At 42.6% G+C, this 20,698-nt stretch overlaps 1 protein-coding gene across 1 annotated transcript; it reads right to left on the bottom strand.

Moving 5' to 3' along the window:
* Positions 1-8,886: 8,886 nt before the first annotated feature.
* On the bottom strand, positions 8,887-15,873 carry LOC109890653 (NGFI-A-binding protein 1-like). Its single transcript, XM_020482623.2, has 7 exons — positions 15,481-15,873; positions 13,776-14,593; positions 13,382-13,515; positions 12,919-13,090; positions 12,310-12,478; positions 11,403-11,540; positions 8,887-11,199 (listed from the first exon to the last, which is right to left on the bottom strand). The coding sequence occupies exons 2-7, from the start codon at positions 14,589-14,591 to the stop codon at positions 11,123-11,125; spliced, it is 1,506 nt and encodes a 501-aa protein (XP_020338212.1). The 5' UTR covers positions 14,592-14,593; positions 15,481-15,873; the 3' UTR covers positions 8,887-11,122.
* Positions 15,874-20,698: the final 4,825 nt, after the last annotated feature.

Genomic DNA, 20,698 nt, shown 5'->3' on the forward strand with positions numbered 1-20,698 from the left:
GTGTAGTCAACAAAAAAGTGTTAAACAAATCAAAATATATTTTATATTTGAGATTCTTCAAAGTAGGCACCCTATGCCTTGATGAAAGATTTGCACACTCTTGGTATTCTACCAACCAGCTTCATGAGGTAGTCACCTGGAATGCATTTCAATTAACAGGTGACCCTTGTTAAAAGTTCATTTGTGGAATTTCTTTCCTTCTTAATGCGTGTGAGCCAATCAGTTGTGTTGTGACAATGATGTATCTTATGAAGTCATTGCGTCGCCTGAAATGTAGCTGTTAAATACATAATATATACTGTATATATATTTAACAATAAAACAAAAATATACTTTATAGTATCGTTTTATAAACAAATGAGTAACATAGCTGTGGTAATTCATCACGGACTGCATCAAACTAGTTATTCCTACAGGTCACGAGCTGGGCTGGGACATCACTAATTTGTCCAGATGATGCTTATGAATTCCTCAAATGGCCATTTGAAACTCTTCAAACTAGTTGCATGTGTTTTCATTTTGAAATACTCAAATAGACGTCTATTAAAATACCCTGAAATAAAAGATGACATTCTGTATTGTTGCCTCATATTCATAATCTGTCTGTTAAATGTGCTCACTCACTAGCTAATGGTTGAATTGGCTATCTCAATGGCTGCAGAAAATCCAGAGGTATTGTTGCCATAAGATACATTTTAAATCAATTTCAGCACTCTGATTTGGTACTTAAAATACTAACATAAATGATTGTCTAACAATCAACTATAAGAAAATAGTCACTATTTTATGTCATTTAAAAAAAACTAAAACCTGATCAGCAAGTCCTGGTTTTATCATAAAAACAGTTACTAAGAATAAAGCATAAATTAATAGATTGCACATCAATATACTGTTATACTATACTAACCTGGCTACAACTGGGTTTTGTTTTGCCTGCTGATAAAGGGGCACAACCATCTCATCCCTGGCATACATGATGTTATTGACTACAGCGAAGAGGGTCACCACTATACCACTACTTGGTCCTATCGGACCTCTCCCTGCAAAGTTGTTCTCCCTCAGCATGTCATTCAACAGTTGAAGGCCCTCATCCTCAGACTGAGTCAGGATAACCCCAAGGGGGAGACAAGTGCGGGTAAGGAAAATAAAAATACTCCGCAGTTCAGTCTGGCCATGATCCCAGATGAATCACTGAAGCAGAGCTCCCCACTGTGCACAACGATGTGTCCACAATTTCCTACACCACCACTAATACTGTGACACTAACCACAATACAAAAGGAAATTATCATAATAACTACAAATATCACCCAGTATCTTAGGCAGATTCCTTTAAAAAATATCTGACTTTACTTACCGGTAACAGAACTGGAGGTCTGGACCCCTCCTGACCCCTCCTGTCTCAGCCTCCAGTATTTATGCTGCAGTAGTTTATGTGTCGGGGGGCTAGGGTCAGTTTGTTATATCTGGAGTACTTCTCCTGTCCTATCCGGTGTCTTTCTTTCTCTCTCTCTGAGGACCTGAGCCCTAGGACCATGCCTCAGGACTACCGGGCATGATGACTACTTGCTGTCCCCAGTCCACCTGGCCGTGCTGCTGCTCCAGTTTCAACTGTTCTGCCTGTGATTATTATTATTTGACCATGCTGGTCATTTATGAACATTTGAACATCTTGGCCATGTTCTGTTATAATCTCCACCTGGCACAGCCAGAAGAGGACTGGCCACCCCACATAGCCTGGTTCCTCTCTAGGTTTCTTACTAGGTTTTGGCCTTTCTAGGGAGTTTTTCCTAGCCACCGTGCTTCTACACCTGCATTGCTTGCTGTTTGGGGTTTTAGGCTGGGTTTCTGTACAGCACTTTGAGATATCAGCTGATGTACGAAGGGCTATATAAATACATTTGATTTGATTTGGACAGCGGGATCTGTTCGCTGAGGTGAAGATGTAGTCCTTCATATGCCATCTGCTGGTCGTTTATCAGGATAAGGGGGAGTGCCCGATTTCAAATTGCTGGGTCAGTGGCTCTATGATTTTGGCCCCCACATTCGTATGCCTGCTACAAACATGTTGTGGTTGTGGACATTGTACATCCATACAATGGCCAAATATTCCAAAAGATGAAGCTCTTTGCTCCTGGGACGAACCACACACAACATTGTGTTCAATTGTGTCAGAGAACAAAGAGGGGATAACTTGATTGACAAACTGGCTTATTAGAAACGTGAATCACTGATCCACCATCCAAGGGTGTTGTGGGGCCCTAGCCTGGTAGGGGCCCTTAAATGTTTAGAGAATGATTTGATTATCATTTAAAAAATGTTAGACAAAAGAATCTGTGATGAAAATTAAAACGTATAACCATAATCAGATCAGGCATCTCTATCCCCCTTACAATGTACATGGTTTGGTCCATTCTCCACGAGGAGAAAACAAAAATACAGCTGATCTGACAGTTGCTCCGGCATGTAGCCTAAGCATTCATGAGAGATAACCACTATGCCCCCCTCAAAAACAAAATTGGCTTTCCAGAAAAGGAAAGAAAGGAAACAGAGACAGCGAAATTCAGGGAATAAATTACTCACTACGTTTTTACACAGAAAAAAAAACGAGGAGAATGATTTGAGTGGTAAGTCAGTGCAGACGGCCTGCAGAATTGAGTAGCCTAGCTAGCCAATATAGCTAGCTTGCTAGCGTGGACTCACTCAGCTCGGTCAGAGTAGTAATTATTAACATGATGATGATGAGCTACAACTACCAGCTATGGCTAGCTAATTTGGTATTATTTAGATATTCTTGTATTCCCCAATATTTGCGTGATATTTGTTAGCTAGCTAGACTAAAATTAAAACCTAACATGTAGCCTACCTATCCATACTGTAAATGCTACTACTATTGCTGTAGACAAAGATCCCAACGTGTGTCCACTATATGAAGGTATGGTGTTCTTTGGATACAACTCAGCATTCTTTGTCCTCCAAACACGACGAGTTGAGTTTTTACCAAAAAGTTATATTTTGGTTTCATCTGACCATATGACATTCTCCCAATCTTCTTCTGGATCATCCAAATGCTCTCTAGCAAACTTCAGACGGGCCTGGACATGTACTGGCTTAAGCAGGGGGACACGTCTGGCACTGCAGGATTTGAGTCCCTGGTGGCGTAGTGTGTTACTGATGGTAGGCTTTGTTACTTTGGTCCCAGCTCTCTGCAGGTCATTCACTAGGTTCCCCTGTGTGGTTCTGGGATTTTTGCTCACCGTTCTTATGATCATTTTGACCCCACGGGGTGAGATCTTGCGTGGAGCCCCAGATCGAGGGAGATTATCAGTGGTCTTGTATGTCTTCCATTTCCTAATAATTGCTCCCACAGTTGATTTCTTCAAACCAAGCTGCTTACCTATTGCAGATTCAGTCTTCCCAGCCTGGTGCAGGTCTACAATTTTGTTTCTGGTGTCCTTTGACAGCTCTTTGGTCTTGGCCATAGTGGAGTTTGGAGTGTGACTGTTTGAGGTTGTGGACAGGTGTCTTTTATACTGGTAACAAGTTCTAACAGGTGCCATTCATACAGGTAACGAGTGGAGGACAGAGGAGCCTCTTAAAGAAGAAGTTTCAGGTCTGTGAGAGCCAGAAATCTTGCTTGTTTGTAGGTGACCAAATACTTATTTTCCACCATAATTTGCAAATAAATTCATTAAAAATCCTACAATGTGATTTTCTGGAATTTTTTTCTAATTTTGTCTGTCATAGTTGAAGTGTACCTATGATGAAAATTACAGGCCTCTCATATTTTTAAGTGGGAGAACTTGCACAATTGGTGGCTGACTAAATACTTTTTTGCCCCACTGTACGTACACCTTAGCCAAATACATTTAAACTCAGTTTTTCACAATTACTGTTTTAAAGAAATCCCTGTCTTAGGTCAGTTAGGATTACCACTTTATTTTTAGAATGTGAAATGTCAGAATAATAGTAGAGAATGATTTATATCAGCTTTTATTTCTTTCATCCTAACCGACTTGCCAAAACTATAGTTTGTTCACAAGAAATTTGTGGAGTGGTTGAAAAACTAGTTTTAATGACTCCAACCTAAGTGTATGTAAACTTTCGCTAATAGCGTTTCAATCGGTGACGTCACTCACTCTGAGACCTTGAAGTAGTTGTTCCCCTTGCTCTGCAAGAGCTGCGGCTTTTGTGGAGCGATGGGTAACGATGCTTCGTGGGTGTCACTTGTTGATGTGTGCAGAGGGTCTCTGGTTCGAGCCCAGGTAGGGGAGAGGGACGGAAGCTATACTGTTACATATGTATGTATATAGTTTTCAAACTGATATGTGACACATATTAATGTCAAAATAACATGCCAAACAGGCAAGCCACCCTGTCCACCTGCCCTGAATGATGGGTAGCCATTGATCCTTCGACATCACCGGACCATCTGGTGAAGCATCCAGGGTCCCAGACCCCGTGACTCCTGCACATCCATCCCTGTAGCCATTTTGAATGCCTTGACGCCCTCCTCTTTGTTATCTGTGCCCCACTACAGACAATACCCATCCAACGACTGAACATCTTGAAAATGATTAATTTTAATAAATGTGCTATATGAATAAAGTTTGATTTGATTGACGACATTACAGCTGTAGAATATTTAAGTGCAGTTTTTCCATAAACTTTTAATTGTTAACTTGGGATTGTATCACTTGACATATCAATTACATAGTGGAAATGATCCTATTGTTACGGTTTTCTAGTGGTGATGAAGGAGAGTCGGACCAAACTGCAGCGTGTCGATTGCGATCCATGTTTAATACAACAAAGAAACACGAACTTACAAAAACAATAAACAAAACCGAAACAGCCTATCTGGTGCAAACTAACAAAGAGTACACATAGGACACTAAGGACAATCACCACGACAAACTCAAAGAATATGGCTGCCTAAATATGGTTCCCAATCAGAGACAACGATAAGCACCTGCCTCTGATTGAGAATCACTCCAGACAGCCATAGACTTTGCTAGAAAACCCCACTAGCTACAATCCCAAATATATATAACCAAAACCCCAAGACAAAACACACCACAATACAAAAACTCCATGCCACACCCTGGCCTGACCCAATACATGAAGAAAAAACACAAAATACTTAGAGCAGGGCGTGACACCTATAAATCAAGACTGTGAATGCATGTACCACTCCTAATAAATAAATAAGTTGCCTTTGAAGATTTGTCTCTGGTTATGAAACTACAATACAGGCTGGATGTCTAAACAAAGTCAATTCTGAATGTCAATAGATTTTTTTGATTAATTCTCATCAATGAAAACATTCTAGAACTGAGTTATCAGTCATCAAGGTCTGGTAATCTGGTTAATTGATTAAGTGGCTCTTTCCTTGTAGAATGTTGACAGCTGTATGAGACACATTGTATTGCTAAGACGCTCAAACTTAACTTAATAGCTACACTCACCGACTCAGGATAAACGTTTATCCCTCATGCGTGCCCTGACCAAACCGGGTAAATTGCCCCTCAGTATATCTGCATTTCTCCGCGTGGCCAGACTTCTAGTGGTCTTCTCCTCTTGTAATGCACTTCTGCTCATCCTTGAAAAATGTCATAAGGTCTGAAATACACACCAAAGTCGACATAATGTACAAACAATTATCTTGGCTAAGTAAAACAAAATGATTGTTTTGATATACTTCTCTGCTAACTAAAGTCTAGTCAGTGACAAGCTAAGACAGAGAAAGGGGACATAAATTCATGGATGGGCACAAGGGTTTCTGATCGTGTTGGTGAACGGTAGCTGACGGTGCCAGCTGGAGATGATGTGCAGCAGCTTCCCGCAGGAATTTGTCTTGCTGAGGTCTTCTCTTGCTAATTAGCATTTAGATTTTTTTCACCGCTAAATGTTATCGATATTATGACCCGTCCACTGTGCCAGACGATTTCCTCCTCCACAATAACTGAATTGGTGGAACAGTGCAGAAGAGAAACTCCCCCGAAAGTACTTATTTTTTTATTCTCGTCAAGATCAGAATGTGGGGGACTTATAAAGTTTCAGGGGTTTATTTTATGCCTGGCTACGTTAGGTTATTTGTAGACAGTTGGCGTCTACACACTCCAGCATTTATTGTTACTGAATTGTAGGCTACCGGTAATTACATTTCCCCAAAACCTTTATGATTTTCCTGTGATGTTTTATTGACGTGCGCTGTGATGAAAAAAAATGGCCATACACACTCAAATAAATAACACCACTCAAATGGGTAGACCCGTCTAAATAAATACTATTAGCATATTCTTTACAATGAAACAGATGATCTAGATGTCATGCCAAAGAGAGTGATCCACATGCATGATAATAAAAATCACGCATTATTGTTATACTTCACTTGTTATACTGTCAACAGTATATGCCTGTCTGACTGCCCATGTGCCATTACACTAGAGTGCCATTTTGTGGTAACTTGACAGGGTATGTCCACACACGTTTAAATGTTAATTGCCTTTACTTGCAAACTAGAAAATAAAGGCGCAATAAATAAAGGTACAAACGGTATAATACTGTGAGCGATATAGCCAATTTAACATGAGAAGTGTCCCGTTTTACTGCGCCGACTCTGGGCGATGACATCACAGGAGGGTAAAGGTCACGGTCAATACTAATGTCCACAATAACAACGCTTACATGAATAATAATAATACTATACTGCAGTCAAGTACAATTCAGTAGGAATTATTTGTATATTGTTCACCCGTATAACACATTTGTACAATGACCAGAATAAACAACGCAGGCCCAGTTCATTGTTCTGTTTGTTTGTAGAGAAAGTCAAACTGCTCTTCACTGAAGTTAACTGAATCTGAGCATAAAATGGGCGAATCTTTCTCAAACCTTTCCCCTCTTTGACAGTGCAGGCAGCTGTAGGCCTTACCATCCCACTGCATTACACCCTCGTATTGCTCAGAGAAGAGAGGAATAATGTACCCTTCTTAAAGTATAAAACCCATCCTTTGAAATTATTTTCTATTAACTGTAATTTTCATCTCGCTCATGAAAGCATTTTTTATTGTATTCTGACACCTTCTGGCTAACATGTATACTGCAGCCAATGAGTGAAATAGCATAAATGCCAACTTCTGCACAGCCTGTACACAAACTCAAACCTCTCGCATAGAAACATAAAAATAAACAAAAATACACCAAAAACTGTGATGGTGGTGCCGAGTAGGACGAGCACAGATCAGCACTGACAATTGAATACATGCAGAAAATAAAAAATCTATAAGGTCATGGGATAGTTCACCCAAATGACAAAATTACATATTGGTTATCCTTACCCTGTAAGCCAGGGGTTTCCCCCCAAAATTGGACCGCTACATGTGAAAAAAAAGTGATGTCATCAACAGCCAATGTTTACTTTTTTAATTTGGGATATGACAGTCTATTACAAATCAGTTTGACAGTACTTTTGACAGTATTTCCACCTGACAAATCAGTTTGACAGTATTTCAATCTGAAGGAAGTATGGCTTGAGGTGACTGAAATGCATCAGAAAGGTATTGGGAAGTTCAGAAGATCATCAGGTCATCAGATCATTTTCCCCCCAGTCAGATTTAGTGCCTGGTCTTTCCAACTCTGTTCTAATGAGCTGCATGGTTTGTGGGCATTGTAGAGGGAAACAGAATTGTATTTTGTAGTGTAAACGTTTCAAAAGATAGAAACACATTTGTTGGAAGAAAACAGAAACCGCTCTGTTTATTACAACCACATCTAGCTAACCACGGTTCTATGAACCAAGCTCCATTTTATTTCAGTTTCTCCCGCGACAGTAATTTTCAAATGAGGTGACCCCACATTGGGCCACGACCCCTAGTTTGGGAAACACCGCTGAAATAAAAACCAAAGCATACCTTCTCCATACACTGATTACAGGGTAAGGAAACAAATGTAATTTTGCAATTTGTGTGAACTATCCCTTTAAAAAAAAGCAACCTCCTGGACTTAACACTGATACAAATGGTTAAAATAAAAAACAAACAAAGAACTAACTAATCAATATTTTATTAGTTGCACTATTGGAGAAGATGAGGAAATAATTCACTTGATACTCACCTCTGTTCAAGCACTGTTAGTTTCATGCTTTGTTAAACGGGGGTGATGGCGCATTCACCAGATCACACCCACGCAGTTTAGCAGCCGGGCTGAGCTCCCTCCCACTGCCTGTAGTCCCGCCGCCTACAATCACTATTGCCATGGCAACACATCAGTGACTTGCATTGGCAGGGAGGCCATCACACAGGGCTGAGATTGTGGAGGATGGGAGGGCGCTACACATGTGGGTGTTCAGTGATGAGTTGACCTGATCTCAGGAGAAAATCTGTGTGTGTGTGTGTGAGAGAAAGAGATGAGAGGGAGGAGAGAGAGCGAGGGAGTGTGTGTGAGAGAGAGAGGGCGAAAGAGAGAGAGAGATGTGAAGTATGAAAAGGACCTGCGTCAGAGTGAGTCATCGGGCAGTTTCAGAATGTTTTAATATGACACTGATGCAAATACTTTACCCGAGACAGCGGTTCATCATCCCTTTCTTTTTTAAGAAGAGAAACTGTTGACTGGACCACATTCAGTCTGTCTGTCAGCGTTCATTATACCTTATAAATACCCGTATAGGTTCTCTGCCATGGAACAGTTTAGCTGTCTAGCTGTAAAAAAAAAAAATAATAATAATTTAAAAAAGAAGAACCGAAAAAATCTAAATGTTGTTATTTTATTGTAGGACATAATAATAAGATTAATATAAAATATATATTTTTAAATCTGATAAGATAGAAAATATAATTTTCCTTCATTCTGGATCAGACATATATCATGAATGAGGAAAGACAACCACCATAAAAAATAAAGTTTAATAATGTTTATGTGCTGTATAACAAATAAAATATATTAGTGTTTAAAAAAAAACAGGTGCATATCTACTGTGTAGGCAAGCCTGGACTAACTCGATGACTTATGATAACAGTGATAAGAACATGAATCAATGTACTATCAACATCTTGGCTGTCTATCACACTGCTGGACATGCGTTGGTCTGTGAACATTACATGACACTGATTAAACTAAACCAGTACAGAGGACAGGAGAAGTCACCTAGCACAGAACAGAACAGACAGTGGGCCCAGAAAGTATGTACTTAGTACTTAAACAGTACTTACAAAAGTATTGCATTTGTTGCAGCCTATTTGACCTAGAGAGACTATTATTACAAAACTGTTGTGACTGCGGTGACGCCAAAAAAGACAAACAGACTCTATAGCAAGACAGATTTACACATTTGGAAACACAACATTAAACAACCATCTGAGAGCTAATTCTAACATACGAACATCTTGAATTATACATTGGTGGTCACAGCTGAAACACTGGTAGGATCTAAGACTACGAGGCTGTGTAACATGAACATCTTATGATACCAGACACTTTCACTTGTTTTCTCTAACAACAGTTATTCGGTTTTTGCTCTACACACATAAACACAGTACTGAGATTGACACCAACATTACACTGACAAAACTCTGCTTTTGGGATTAGGCAAATATTCTTGTAATAGTACAGGCCGAATTGGCCCTGTCGGTCCTACAGTGAGATATGTATTAAAACACAACTTTCTGGAGTGCAACAATATAACGGGGAAGAAATCAAGAAGTTACATATCGGGATATTCTTTTTGACAATATATCACAATATTATTTTGGACAATCTCGCAATGTTATTTTTGTGCTTGTTAGCTGTACATGCGCAAAAACTCCAGTATTTCCCCTTCTATAGCTTGTTATCTATCTTCTTTTAAAATGGTGAGCTAACATCCTTTCGGCACTTTTATTCACATGACTGATCAAAACCAATTTTTTCATGGCTTTCGTGGCTCTTTTTTCATGGCTTTCATGGCTCTTTTTTCATGGCTCTGCAGTATCAAATCACAATACATATCGAATTGGCACCTAAGTATCGTGATAATATCGTATCGTGAGGTCCCTGGCAATTCCCAGCCCTAATAACAGACCAGGGGCCCTACTCAATAAAATGGGTAACTCAATTAATGTTGTGTTGAGATTCAAATGTGCATTCTTACAGTACAACATCATGTGTTTGACAGACTTATCAAGGAAACTCGATTTGTCGAGGCCAACCCACGGGCAGACTGGCCATCTGGCTTTTCGGGCAAATGCCAGATGGGCTGGTCATTTTTTTTTACTAGTGTGCCTGTCTAAACAGTTTTTTTTGTGCACAATTATCATGGGGAAAAAATGGGCTGGTATGGGGGCCTTGAGGAAAGAAATGGGCCGGTGTGGGGGCATCAAAGTTTAAAAAAATGATAGGGCAAATTTTTGGTCCCAGTCCATCTCCGGGCCAACCTATCCCATAACACTGATCTGAACTCTAACTGGAGATCTATACTCAAAAAATTCTGCAGCCTCAGTTTAATTTACAGTACCACTCATAAATACATAAGGTACATACAGTAGGATGATGCAAAACTATAATTTCTCCTCTCCAGATAGCTCTCTTTCCACCTCTGATTAAAACAGAATCCTACTGTATTCTTTACAGTACATCAGTTACCCACCGATCGAACACGACAAGCCAAAAATAGCTTGGGGTATTTTTTGTTCTTTTTCATATCCTGACCATCCTCACTGCTGCGCTCTTGTTTCACTTAACTTCATTCAAATTCATGTAGCGAAACAGAATGTAAGCTCAGGAGATCAGGATTGTGGTACAAGGCTACTTTCCCGACCCATCATTCTTAAATAATATCATGCACATCAATCAATAAATACATAAAGGCCTATACAGCATGAAAGTTATCCTGTGAAAGGACATCCTCGTTCAGTTTTCCCCGTGACTGAATCTATGCTCTACTCTAGACGCTTTGGCAAAAACCTTAGACAAAATGAAAGAAAATAAACGTTTTTTGTTTTGTTGAGGCAACGTTGGTTTGTTAAGGCTCTACTGTGGCTGTGCTTGCTTTAGTATCCATTGATTTGACTGAGATAGATGCTTAGTGTAAAAAGTGTAAATGACGACTAAAACCGGATGGGGAAACAGACGAAGGATGGGAGGCACTATGTGGAATCCTCTGGTTCTGATTTGATGGTCTTCCTGTCAGTGCGGTTGGCCGCTTGATGCGAGGATCCATTTTCTAAGGTAAAACACAAAGAAAAGATCATCAGAATAAAAAATGCCATGTGTTTTCTAACCATATACCTTTTCACTCATAGTGGAGCTCGAATGTAGGCAGGTGTGTGCATGCAACAGACCATTACTAATACTCACTGTTTGTAGTGTGTACGTATACATACGTGACTCAAGAATGAATATACATTTGCCCGAGTGATGCTGTACCTGTTGCTGGTGCTTTGGCCTCATCTGTGTTATGGTTGTTATGGAATCGTTTGAGCTCATTGGCTAGCTGCTTCCCCAGGGGAAGCTCCCCCTCCGCCACACTCTTACTGGGCACCCGCAAGTTCATTGGTCGCTCGTCTGAAAACATCCATAAACACACAGACAAACATTAGGGCATGGGTAAACCATTGAGATGCACGCTGCCATCTTACACAATCAATTCCAATGGCACTGCTGTTAGAGTACCATTCACGAAGCTGCTTAGGTGATACAAAGAAATGACATTAACATTCTGTCTCTCAAAATCTTGAGAGATCTGATGCTCATTTGCTCTGGGCCCGAGTTTGTACTCCACTCGGTGCCCCCCCAAAAAGATTTGATACTCTTCTTCTCATTCAACTTGAATAAGGTGCTTTAAATAGCTTATGAAGGAGAGACAGGATGCAAGAGAGAGCGACAGAGAGAGAGTGGGAGAGAGGAGAAAGACAAAGAGAGAGAGAAAGAGAGCGAGAGCGAGAGAGACGCCCCTGGGCAGCCACATGGCGGAGGAGGTAAACAGGCGTGGGAGAGTTAATGACAGGTGCAGAGAGAGGATAATTATGGGTAACATGAATATAATGAGCAGTCAGGAGTATGGGCCGTGCGAGAGAGAAAAGGACGAGAGAGAAAAGGACGAAGATGGGATGAGTCCCTGAGGGACGGCTACCGGCTTAACACAGTTATGATTCCTCCTCACTTTGAGATGTGTGAAGAAAAAAAACAGATACAAAATGAATCCCTGACTTATAAAATAAGATTTGAAGGCTGGAAATGGTGATTCACAGAGCTGTGAATTTGGAACATGAGGATAGCACTCATGTACGAGCGCACTCCAAAGAGAGACGCAGAAGACAGACCATACCGTTACCTTGGTGCTCTGTGCTTTTGTCTACCGACGTGCCGTTGGTGCCTGGAGCCTCGCTGAGGTACTTCAAAGCCCCTGCAGGTATCCTCCAGTCCAGAGCGTGTAACCTCTCCTGTACCGCGGCATCATGGAGGATCTCCATCTGTCTGGCTAACAGACGGTCCAACTGCACCTGTTAAAACAAAATACATTTACAGGGCGTTAACAACTGCTCCTACTCTTGTAAAAAAACATGCCTCCGGAAATGACCGGGTCAACTAAACGTGTCTCCGATAATGTTTACTTTATACAATTAGAAAAAATGTAACCCCTTTTTCTCCCCCAATGGAAGCCAGCCGCAGCATTGTATTGGAGGACACACCGTTCACCTGACGACCGCTAGGTCAGCCTGCAGGCGCCCGACCCACCACAAGGAGTCGCTAGAGCGCAATGAGCCAAGTAAAGCGCTCCCCTAACACGGGTGACCCGGACTCCTGATCACAGCCGATTCTGATACAGCCCGGGATCAAACCCGGGTCTGTAATGATGCCTCTGCGATGCAGTGCCTTAGACCGCTGCGCCACTCGGGAGGCCCATGTTTACATTTAATAATCCACTTTTATATTATGTTACCTGAAGGTTTCTCCCAACTATCTCCTCTCCTTTGGACTTGGCGCAGGCTAGCTGTTCTCTCAGTATGCCCTGTCTCATGTGGATGGCCTGCAGAGCCTCCTGGATGTCAAAGAAGTTCTCCTCTGTCTTGATTATTTTAGGAGACGGCTCATCTCTGTCGCCGCAGCGAGACCTACAGTGGAGAAGACAATACATTCAGTTTGTATGCAGAGAAACAATTGAAAGATATGGAAAGCATCGTCCGAACATGACATGAATCATACCATAAGATAATTTACATAACTTAAAAATATGTCTCTGTAAAATGTAACACATTACAGTAATTAGTTACATAGTAATAACCACGAGGAGAAAACGTACTTAGCAAGTAAATAAGTCACCCATGCTTCCCAACTTCCCTTAGCATTGCTAACTCTAACAAGCAACGGTTGTGTGCGGTGCAGTGGAGGAGAGTGGCTCTTACTTGCTGGTCCTGTAGGTGTATTTGTAGGTGACCTCTCTGGAGATCTGCCGGGCCAGACCAAACAGCTCGTCTCTACGAGTCAGTAGCACCACGTCTCTCATACACAGCTGGGCTGCTGCTTCGTTCACTGTCAGCTGAAAGGCAGGACACGCGTGATAATAAGTCATGTTGTCAACTATAACTGTAGATACACAACTCTGTCAGTGAGCTCTTCAGTTGTAACTTCTACTACTGCCGACCTACTTTTAGACGGCTGAAGCAAAGCACACATCTTCTTCAGGTGATTTACCTTTTGTAGTTTTCACTTGTGGAACTGAGGTTTGTCACCTGTATTGCACTGCCACTGAGTAGACTAACCTAGTACTGCAAAAAGTATCCCATCTCTTATCCCTACCTCATGAAGCGTCAGTTGTTTGCCGTCCCTCCTCTTCGAGTCGAAGCGTCCGTAGATGGCGCTATACTTCCTGACCTCCTCCGCTCTCCTTGGATCATCATCACTCATATCAAAGATGTGGCTAATCATCTTTGCAAGTTTCTTATTGGTCTTCAGCTGCTCTTTGACCTCTGCTGGGTCACTCTTGGACAGGGCCGGGGTTATCCGGTCCACACACTCCAGGACAGACTGCAAAGCTGCAGCGTCAAGTGCCTCCAGACCCTCTCGGGGGGACGACGGAGACCCCCGGTCGGACGGAGAGAGGCTCTGTTCACTGTCGTTGCTGTGACCCGACCAGAAGCGCCCCTCGCTGCCGCTCTGCAGCGGAGACCCCCCTGACACTCTGTCCCTGGCCACTTCCAGCTTTCCTGGATCCAGACATGTCGCAGCTATGATTTTGGGAACCTTGACATGGGTCTCGCCGCGGGCGCTGTTGTTACCCCCTTGCTCCGCGCCGACTGGCGTGGGTGACCCCTCGGGTAACTTATAGACTGGTATACTACACACCGGTACAGATGTCAGGGGCTGATTAAACAACGTTGGATTGGTGACCCAGTCTCGCAGGGATTTCTGGAGCCTCCGGACGTGCAGGGGCTTGCTGGCCATGCCCACCAGAGCCATAATCTCTAGGAACTCCTCCTCCCCGGCCTCACAGAGCTGCTGCACGTCATCTCCTCCCTGCTGGATGAAGGCCTCGTAGTAGTACAGCAGGTTGGCCCTCTGGAGGATTCGGTAGAGCTGCAGCTCCCCCAGAGTTCTGGGCAACGCTGCCGCCATGCCTGGGAGAGAGAACACAAGACGGGATGGGCAAGAGGTTCTGCCTGACCAGAGAGTGTTGGTGTATGTGTGTGTGTGTGTGTGTTTTTGGGAGTGGGGGTATGTTTTTGGGTGTGTGTGTGTGTGTGTGTGTGTGTGTGTGTGTGTGTGTGTGTCTGACTGACTGACTGAGAGAGGAAGAGGCACTCCCTCCAGTTCCCTTTGTAAATTCTGCAGTACTAGGGCTGCAGAAGGAAGAGTGGCGGTTCGCAGTTAGAGTCCTGTTAGTTGCTGATGGGACCACATGCCACAATCCTCCTTTGCAGCAAGCGTAGGTGGCCTTTCTCACACACACATGCTCCACTTGCTTTAGCCAAGGGATTGTTAACTACCCATTTCTTGCAAGTTAGTCCTCTATGTCACAAATAATTAGATATTGCTGAACGACCCTTAGTTATGTGAATAATATAATTTGATTGTTTATCATCAATGGGAATTCAGAGTGTTTGCAAACAACTGCACAACTACTTCATAACCACATGCTGTCAAAACCTCTGGGCAAAATGCAACGCAGCCTGATTAAAACCGACCTTCCAAAGAACAGAGCAGATCAAGAGGCAAATCCAGACAACATGACCATGGAATATTTGCACAAATCAATCTAGCTAAATAGAAAATAAAAGAAATTCGTTTCAAAACACCATAAAGTAAAAATGTAAATGCAAAATGCAGTAATCCCGCACCAGACTAAACGTCACTCAAAACTGGTCTTGCAAGTAAAAAAAATTAAGAAATACCATTGTCGGCAATAATAGAACAGTGCTGCAACATTGTATCATGGCTACAACCTGTTACATTATTGTCATAGCCCAATAACTTATTCCAACGATGTATTTTAAGTGTTACATACCTGGTAAACGTTAGTCCCCTTTCGTTTCCTTTATCTAGTTGTTACAATCTATCAGCTACAGTATAGGCTGAACTGCCATAAACTGTACAATTATCGGTAGATCTATAATTTCCTAATAAGCCTAAAAAGTCCTCGCGTTCTTTGACAACGTTTGCCTTCCCTCCTTCCGCCTCCTTGAATAGAAATGCGATTGTGTTGAACGTCTGTAGACTAGATGAGTGTGAGCTGCCTGCTTGCTACCCTACCCCCCTCCTCCCCGGCGATTGAAATTGGGATATTCCGCGGTTGCTACAGTGCTCACTCCCACGCGCCTGCGTGACGCAAATCCTGGCGTGGGCGGACAGGGGCGTGGGAGGCTTCTGCATGGAATACCAAGCACCACATCTCAGCAGTGGCAGCGGCAGGCAGCGCCGGTCAACTGGGACGGTGTGAGGCGAGGGCAGAGTAGACCCTAAAACGCCCTTTTGGCTATATGACAGTATAGAAGTGCAACTGTTGACATTTCAGATAGACTAATAAGGATTGGCTCATGTCATCTATGACGTAATTAGGTTATTTGATCTTTTACTTTATTGATTGAGATGTTTTTTACTCCTTCACTCTTTGGATAAAACACGTTAGTATATGCAAATTATATTTCTATGCAAACATTTATTTTGAGTCTCTTACCATGACAATTTAGTGTCTTTAAGTGTTTTACCCATCACATTACTCTCAGAATTGAGGCAGTAAGTGGGAATATAGGCAGAGAGAGAAGGGGGACTTATGTGCCCTATGTGTGCATGGGAACCACAAACATTTCTCTTAAGGATTTACACACACCCACACAAATCTTCGGCTTGCACCAGCCCCTTTTCCAAATATACTCTCAGACTTGTGCATTGCCCATTTCACTTTGGGCGTGGCGTGGACTGTCTACAATACTAATCAACTCACAGCATATAATATAATCAACTCACAGAATAAGATGTTCATTCTGTGTCCTTCACTGTCATGTGAATACAAACTCTTCACATTATTATCACAAATTATAGAAAGGAGAAAGGCTTGTTCTCTCTAGAGACACAACAGAAAGCGTCCTGCTTACTGTTATGATAACTCCATCTGCTTCTGTATCAATGAGCTATTTCTGGCAAGTAGGCCATGCAGCCACAGCACACAGCACAGCCTTAGGGAGATAATGAGGCTTTGTTTTTATCCTGGAGAATAGATCTAGAATATATCTAGAATCTACACACTGCTACTGAACAAACTCTCAGTGCACATTTCTTGTACTCGTGAGAAAAGAGACTCAGAAGCATGGTACACTTACTAACTTCTGTCTATATTTGCAGAGCTACTTTTTGCAGCTGCACATTTTTTTTAAAAGAAAAATTATAATAATGATTACGTATTTACCGAGCTAGGCTACTACTTTAGCTGCTACATTTTTTTTTGTTTTACCAAGAAGATGAATTATCAGGATAATTGAGTAGAGGAGCATATACTGTATTTCCCATCCTTGAGACCAGAGAACAGAGAAAAGAACCGACTAGCTACTATTTACTATCCTTCCTGTTTGGCCCTGTCCGGGGGTGTCCTCGGATGGGGCCACAGTGTCTCCTGACCCCTCCTGTCTCCAGTATTTATGCTGCAGTAGTTTATGTGTCGGGGGGCTAGGTTCAGTTTATTATATCTGGAGTACCTCTCCTGTCCTATTCGGTGTCCTGTGTGAATTTAAGTGTGCTCTCTCTAATTCTCTCTTTCTCTCTTTCTGTCTCTCTCTCTCGGAGGACCTGAGCCCTAGGACCATGCCTCAGGACTACCTGACATGATGACTCCTTGCTGTCCCCAGTCCACCTGGCCGTGCTGCTGCTCCAGTTTCAACTGTTCTGCCTTATTATTATTGGACCATGCTGGTCATTTATGAACATTTGAACATCTTGGCCATGTTCTGTTATAATCTCCACCTGGCACAGCCAGAAGAGGACTGGCCACCCCACATAGCCTGGTTCCTCTTAAGGTTTCTTACTAGGTTTTGGCCTTTCTAGGGAGTTTTTCCTAGCCACCGTGCTTCTACACCTGCATTGCTTGCTGTTTGGGGTTTTAGGCTGGGTTTCTGTACAGCACTTTGAGATATCAGCTGATGTACGAAGGGCTATATAAATATATTTGATTTGATTTGGATTTATTTACAGTAGTTTACTACATTATATTTTATGAAGGAGATTAATGATGAGGATAGGTAATTGAGTCAGAGAATGCGTTCCAAATGGGCACCCTATTCCCTATATAGCGCACTACTTTGGACCTGAGCCCCCATTTGGAACAGGGAATAGGTAGCCATTTGGGACAGAGTAGAGGAGCAGCTGTTGTGTGGTTTTAATGATGTGCTTTCCACACAGCCAGACAGGGCCAGGGTAACAGAGAACAGGTACGTTTAGCCCAGATAGTTTCCAGCAGCACACCCACTCCTTTAATCCTGTCTGTGGATGGCCCTGACCTGCCAGAGCGCGAGCACACACACACACACACTCCCTCCGAGTACACCCAGGTCGCAATTGTAAATGAGAACTTGTTCTCAACTTGCCTACCTGGTTAAACAAAGGTGAAATAAAATGTAAATAAATAAACACCCGGCATTGCTGCCACACACCCTGTTACATGGCTACATATAGGCTATATATGTTTTCCATTGAATATGTCCACTTTTAGAGATGAGATAACATATATATTTTCCATTTGCCTCAAATCGTTTCATCGGCACTGTATTTCAGATTTCTAATAGTGCTCTTTTTAAAAGTGTTCTGTACATCTTCACTGTTGTACCAATTACAAACACGTTTCACCGACACCCACGCGCGTGTGCGCTTGTCAGCCCCTCGCCTTACCCTGTGATACCACCCCCACACACACACCAGAGAAAGCTTCCTGGTCTCTAAATGGTTAAGATGAAGGACATGAATATCACATCAATTAGAATGTTATAAATGTAATATTTACAGACATGAGCACTTATGCAGGTGTTATGACACATTATGCATTAAACACTATTAAACTATAAATGTGAATAGTTGACTTTCATAGTTTTGTTAGTAAGTGAAAAATTTACATTTTGTAGGCAAACCCTAAACAGTATGTAACGTATAGCCCATTACTTTGTGTTTTTGTGTCCCGATGCCATGAGCATCTTACGTCTGAGTGAACATGTGTCTGCGAGCTAAGTGTGGGTGGAAGTGTGTGTGTGGGCGGCAGAGTGTGCTGTGTATGTGGGCGGAAGTGTGTGTGTGTGTGGGTGTGGGTTGAGATAAGTACTACAATCTTAGAACTGATGAGGTAGTAGTATTACTATAAGCTTGACGCCATTTTTAGATCAATGTCACTATGTTGGTTGTGCACCTATATGTTCATAAATGCAGTAACTGAACATTCAGTGAATCCCCCCCCCCCCCAGTAAATAGTGGTCTGTCCATACAAAACAGAGACATCGAACTAGTACCTCATGACAAACACAGAGGCAGGCTAGGATGATCGGCCCACACTCAGGGTCCGTCGTGGGCTTCTCAGAGTCATAATGAATGGAGGTTACAATCCTAAACCCCGGGGGGTTTTTACCCATGTGGGTGGACCTACGATCATGCAGGTTCCAGAGACCTCCTCACCGCCCACCGCCTAGCCCAGCTAATGTGTGTCAAATTATCTTCCAATGTATTCACTCACTCACTCACTCACATCACGACTGGGCTGGCTCATAGGGCAGCAACAAAGGCTCTCCACTTCTGCCGGTCTTCGGCCATCTTCCCCACTGTGCACCAGCCCTGATGGTGTTGGAGCTCAATCTGCTAACGCAGGGGATATATCACCTCACATATATCACCTCACACAGATGCCAAGTCTAGACTCGTGCTCTTAAATGACGGTTTAATATGATCATTTATTTCAGAGACATTGTATTGTATCCTCAGTCTATCAAAGATAACCCGGTTCCCTTTATAAAAAACGAGTAGAACTGATGAAACAAACTATGCAAACAAGAAAAGGAGTAAAACTAATGTTGGTGTTCTCTTTGAAGCGAAAGCCAGACAATTTTGCATGATTATTGCCGTTAAGTTTTTGATCTCAACCCAACAGGCATGAAAAACAACAGCAGACGCTAGGGATTAGGATCCCCCCCACTCACACGCCCACCCGCAAATCAAGTCCCTGACTCAGTCACAAAACCTCAGCAACATAGTTTGCCTCACATGTACTTTACTTTACAGTACTTATCATATAAACAGACTCATCCAAAGGGATGAGTCTGTTTATCTCTCTCTGCACTTGACAAGAAACTGTCATACCAATTATTTAAGTGCGGAAATGTTAAATCGACTGCTTAGACCTCAGTGAACCACTACTTAGGCCTAAATGGCTGTGGGCTGGGGAGTCGTTCTACTCCTCAACACTGTCCTTGCTCCTTGGATGCTACGGCTTTGCTGCCCAACCGGCTATTGGGGTGGGAGTAACCATGGCTCTGAGCTCCCCTGGTGTGCCTCCTGCAGGCTAAGGCTGGGGCTGGTGTGGGCTGTGGGCTAGTGGCTGGCCCTGTGGGCGTCATGTATGGTTGTATTGATGACGGTAGAGACAAAAGCCTATCACTGTGTCACACGGGGCACTTTTTCTCACTCTGCAGGACATCCCGGGTCATGCTTAGTAGGGCACACAGCCACCGCAGCAAAACTGTTTGCAATGGAAAGCGACAATCTGAGCTCTAATTTGACACATACAGGTAGTAGGCCGAGGCTACCACTTTCACTGTTTTAAAAACGTTTTCCACCAACTTAACAATATGACCCTGGTGACTGTATATCCTGGAGTGTTCCTAAAAGATCACGCAGGCCTACACCATATCACACCTATCATTCTAATGATCAGCATGATTATTACCATGTGCAGCTATTTCATCAGTGCACCACTGTCAGTGTACAGTGGTGTAAATAAAAGGATGCTGCAGTACTACAACAGTCCCATGATGCCCTGCTGAACATGGCAGCTGTTTGGTCCCATCATGTCCTAGCATGTTGGAGTGTCCACACCGCAGGCATAAATAGGACCAGTTCATGACTCAACACTTTCAGCAAAGCCATACGTACCCACAAGGCATCGCAGCGGAACTAATGTATGTGCGAGTCCGTGTGGTCAAGAGTAAACAAAAATTATACTGGTGTTTGCCTCAATAAGATCGTTGAGAAACATGGGA

Source organism: Oncorhynchus kisutch, linkage group LG5 (assembly GCF_002021735.2).
Source record: "Oncorhynchus kisutch isolate 150728-3 linkage group LG5, Okis_V2, whole genome shotgun sequence".
Lineage (NCBI taxonomy): Eukaryota > Metazoa > Chordata > Actinopteri > Salmoniformes > Salmonidae > Oncorhynchus > Oncorhynchus kisutch.

What these genes read in the sequence shown, in the direction of transcription:
- LOC109890653 (XM_020482623.2), bottom strand. Translation starts at nt 14,591, where the DNA reads ATGGCGGCAGCGTTGCCCAGAACTCTGGGGGAGCTGCAGCTCTACCGA. An exon ending in TACACCTACAGGACCAGCAA is followed by an intron (nt 13,091 to 13,381) that starts GTAAGAGCCACT and finishes TCTCCACTGTAG; the next exon opens with GTCTCGCTGCGGCGACAGAG. An exon ending in TAGTTGGGAGAAACCTTCAG is followed by an intron (nt 12,479 to 12,918) that starts GTAACATAATAT and finishes TTGTTTTAACAG; the next exon opens with GTGCAGTTGGACCGTCTGTT.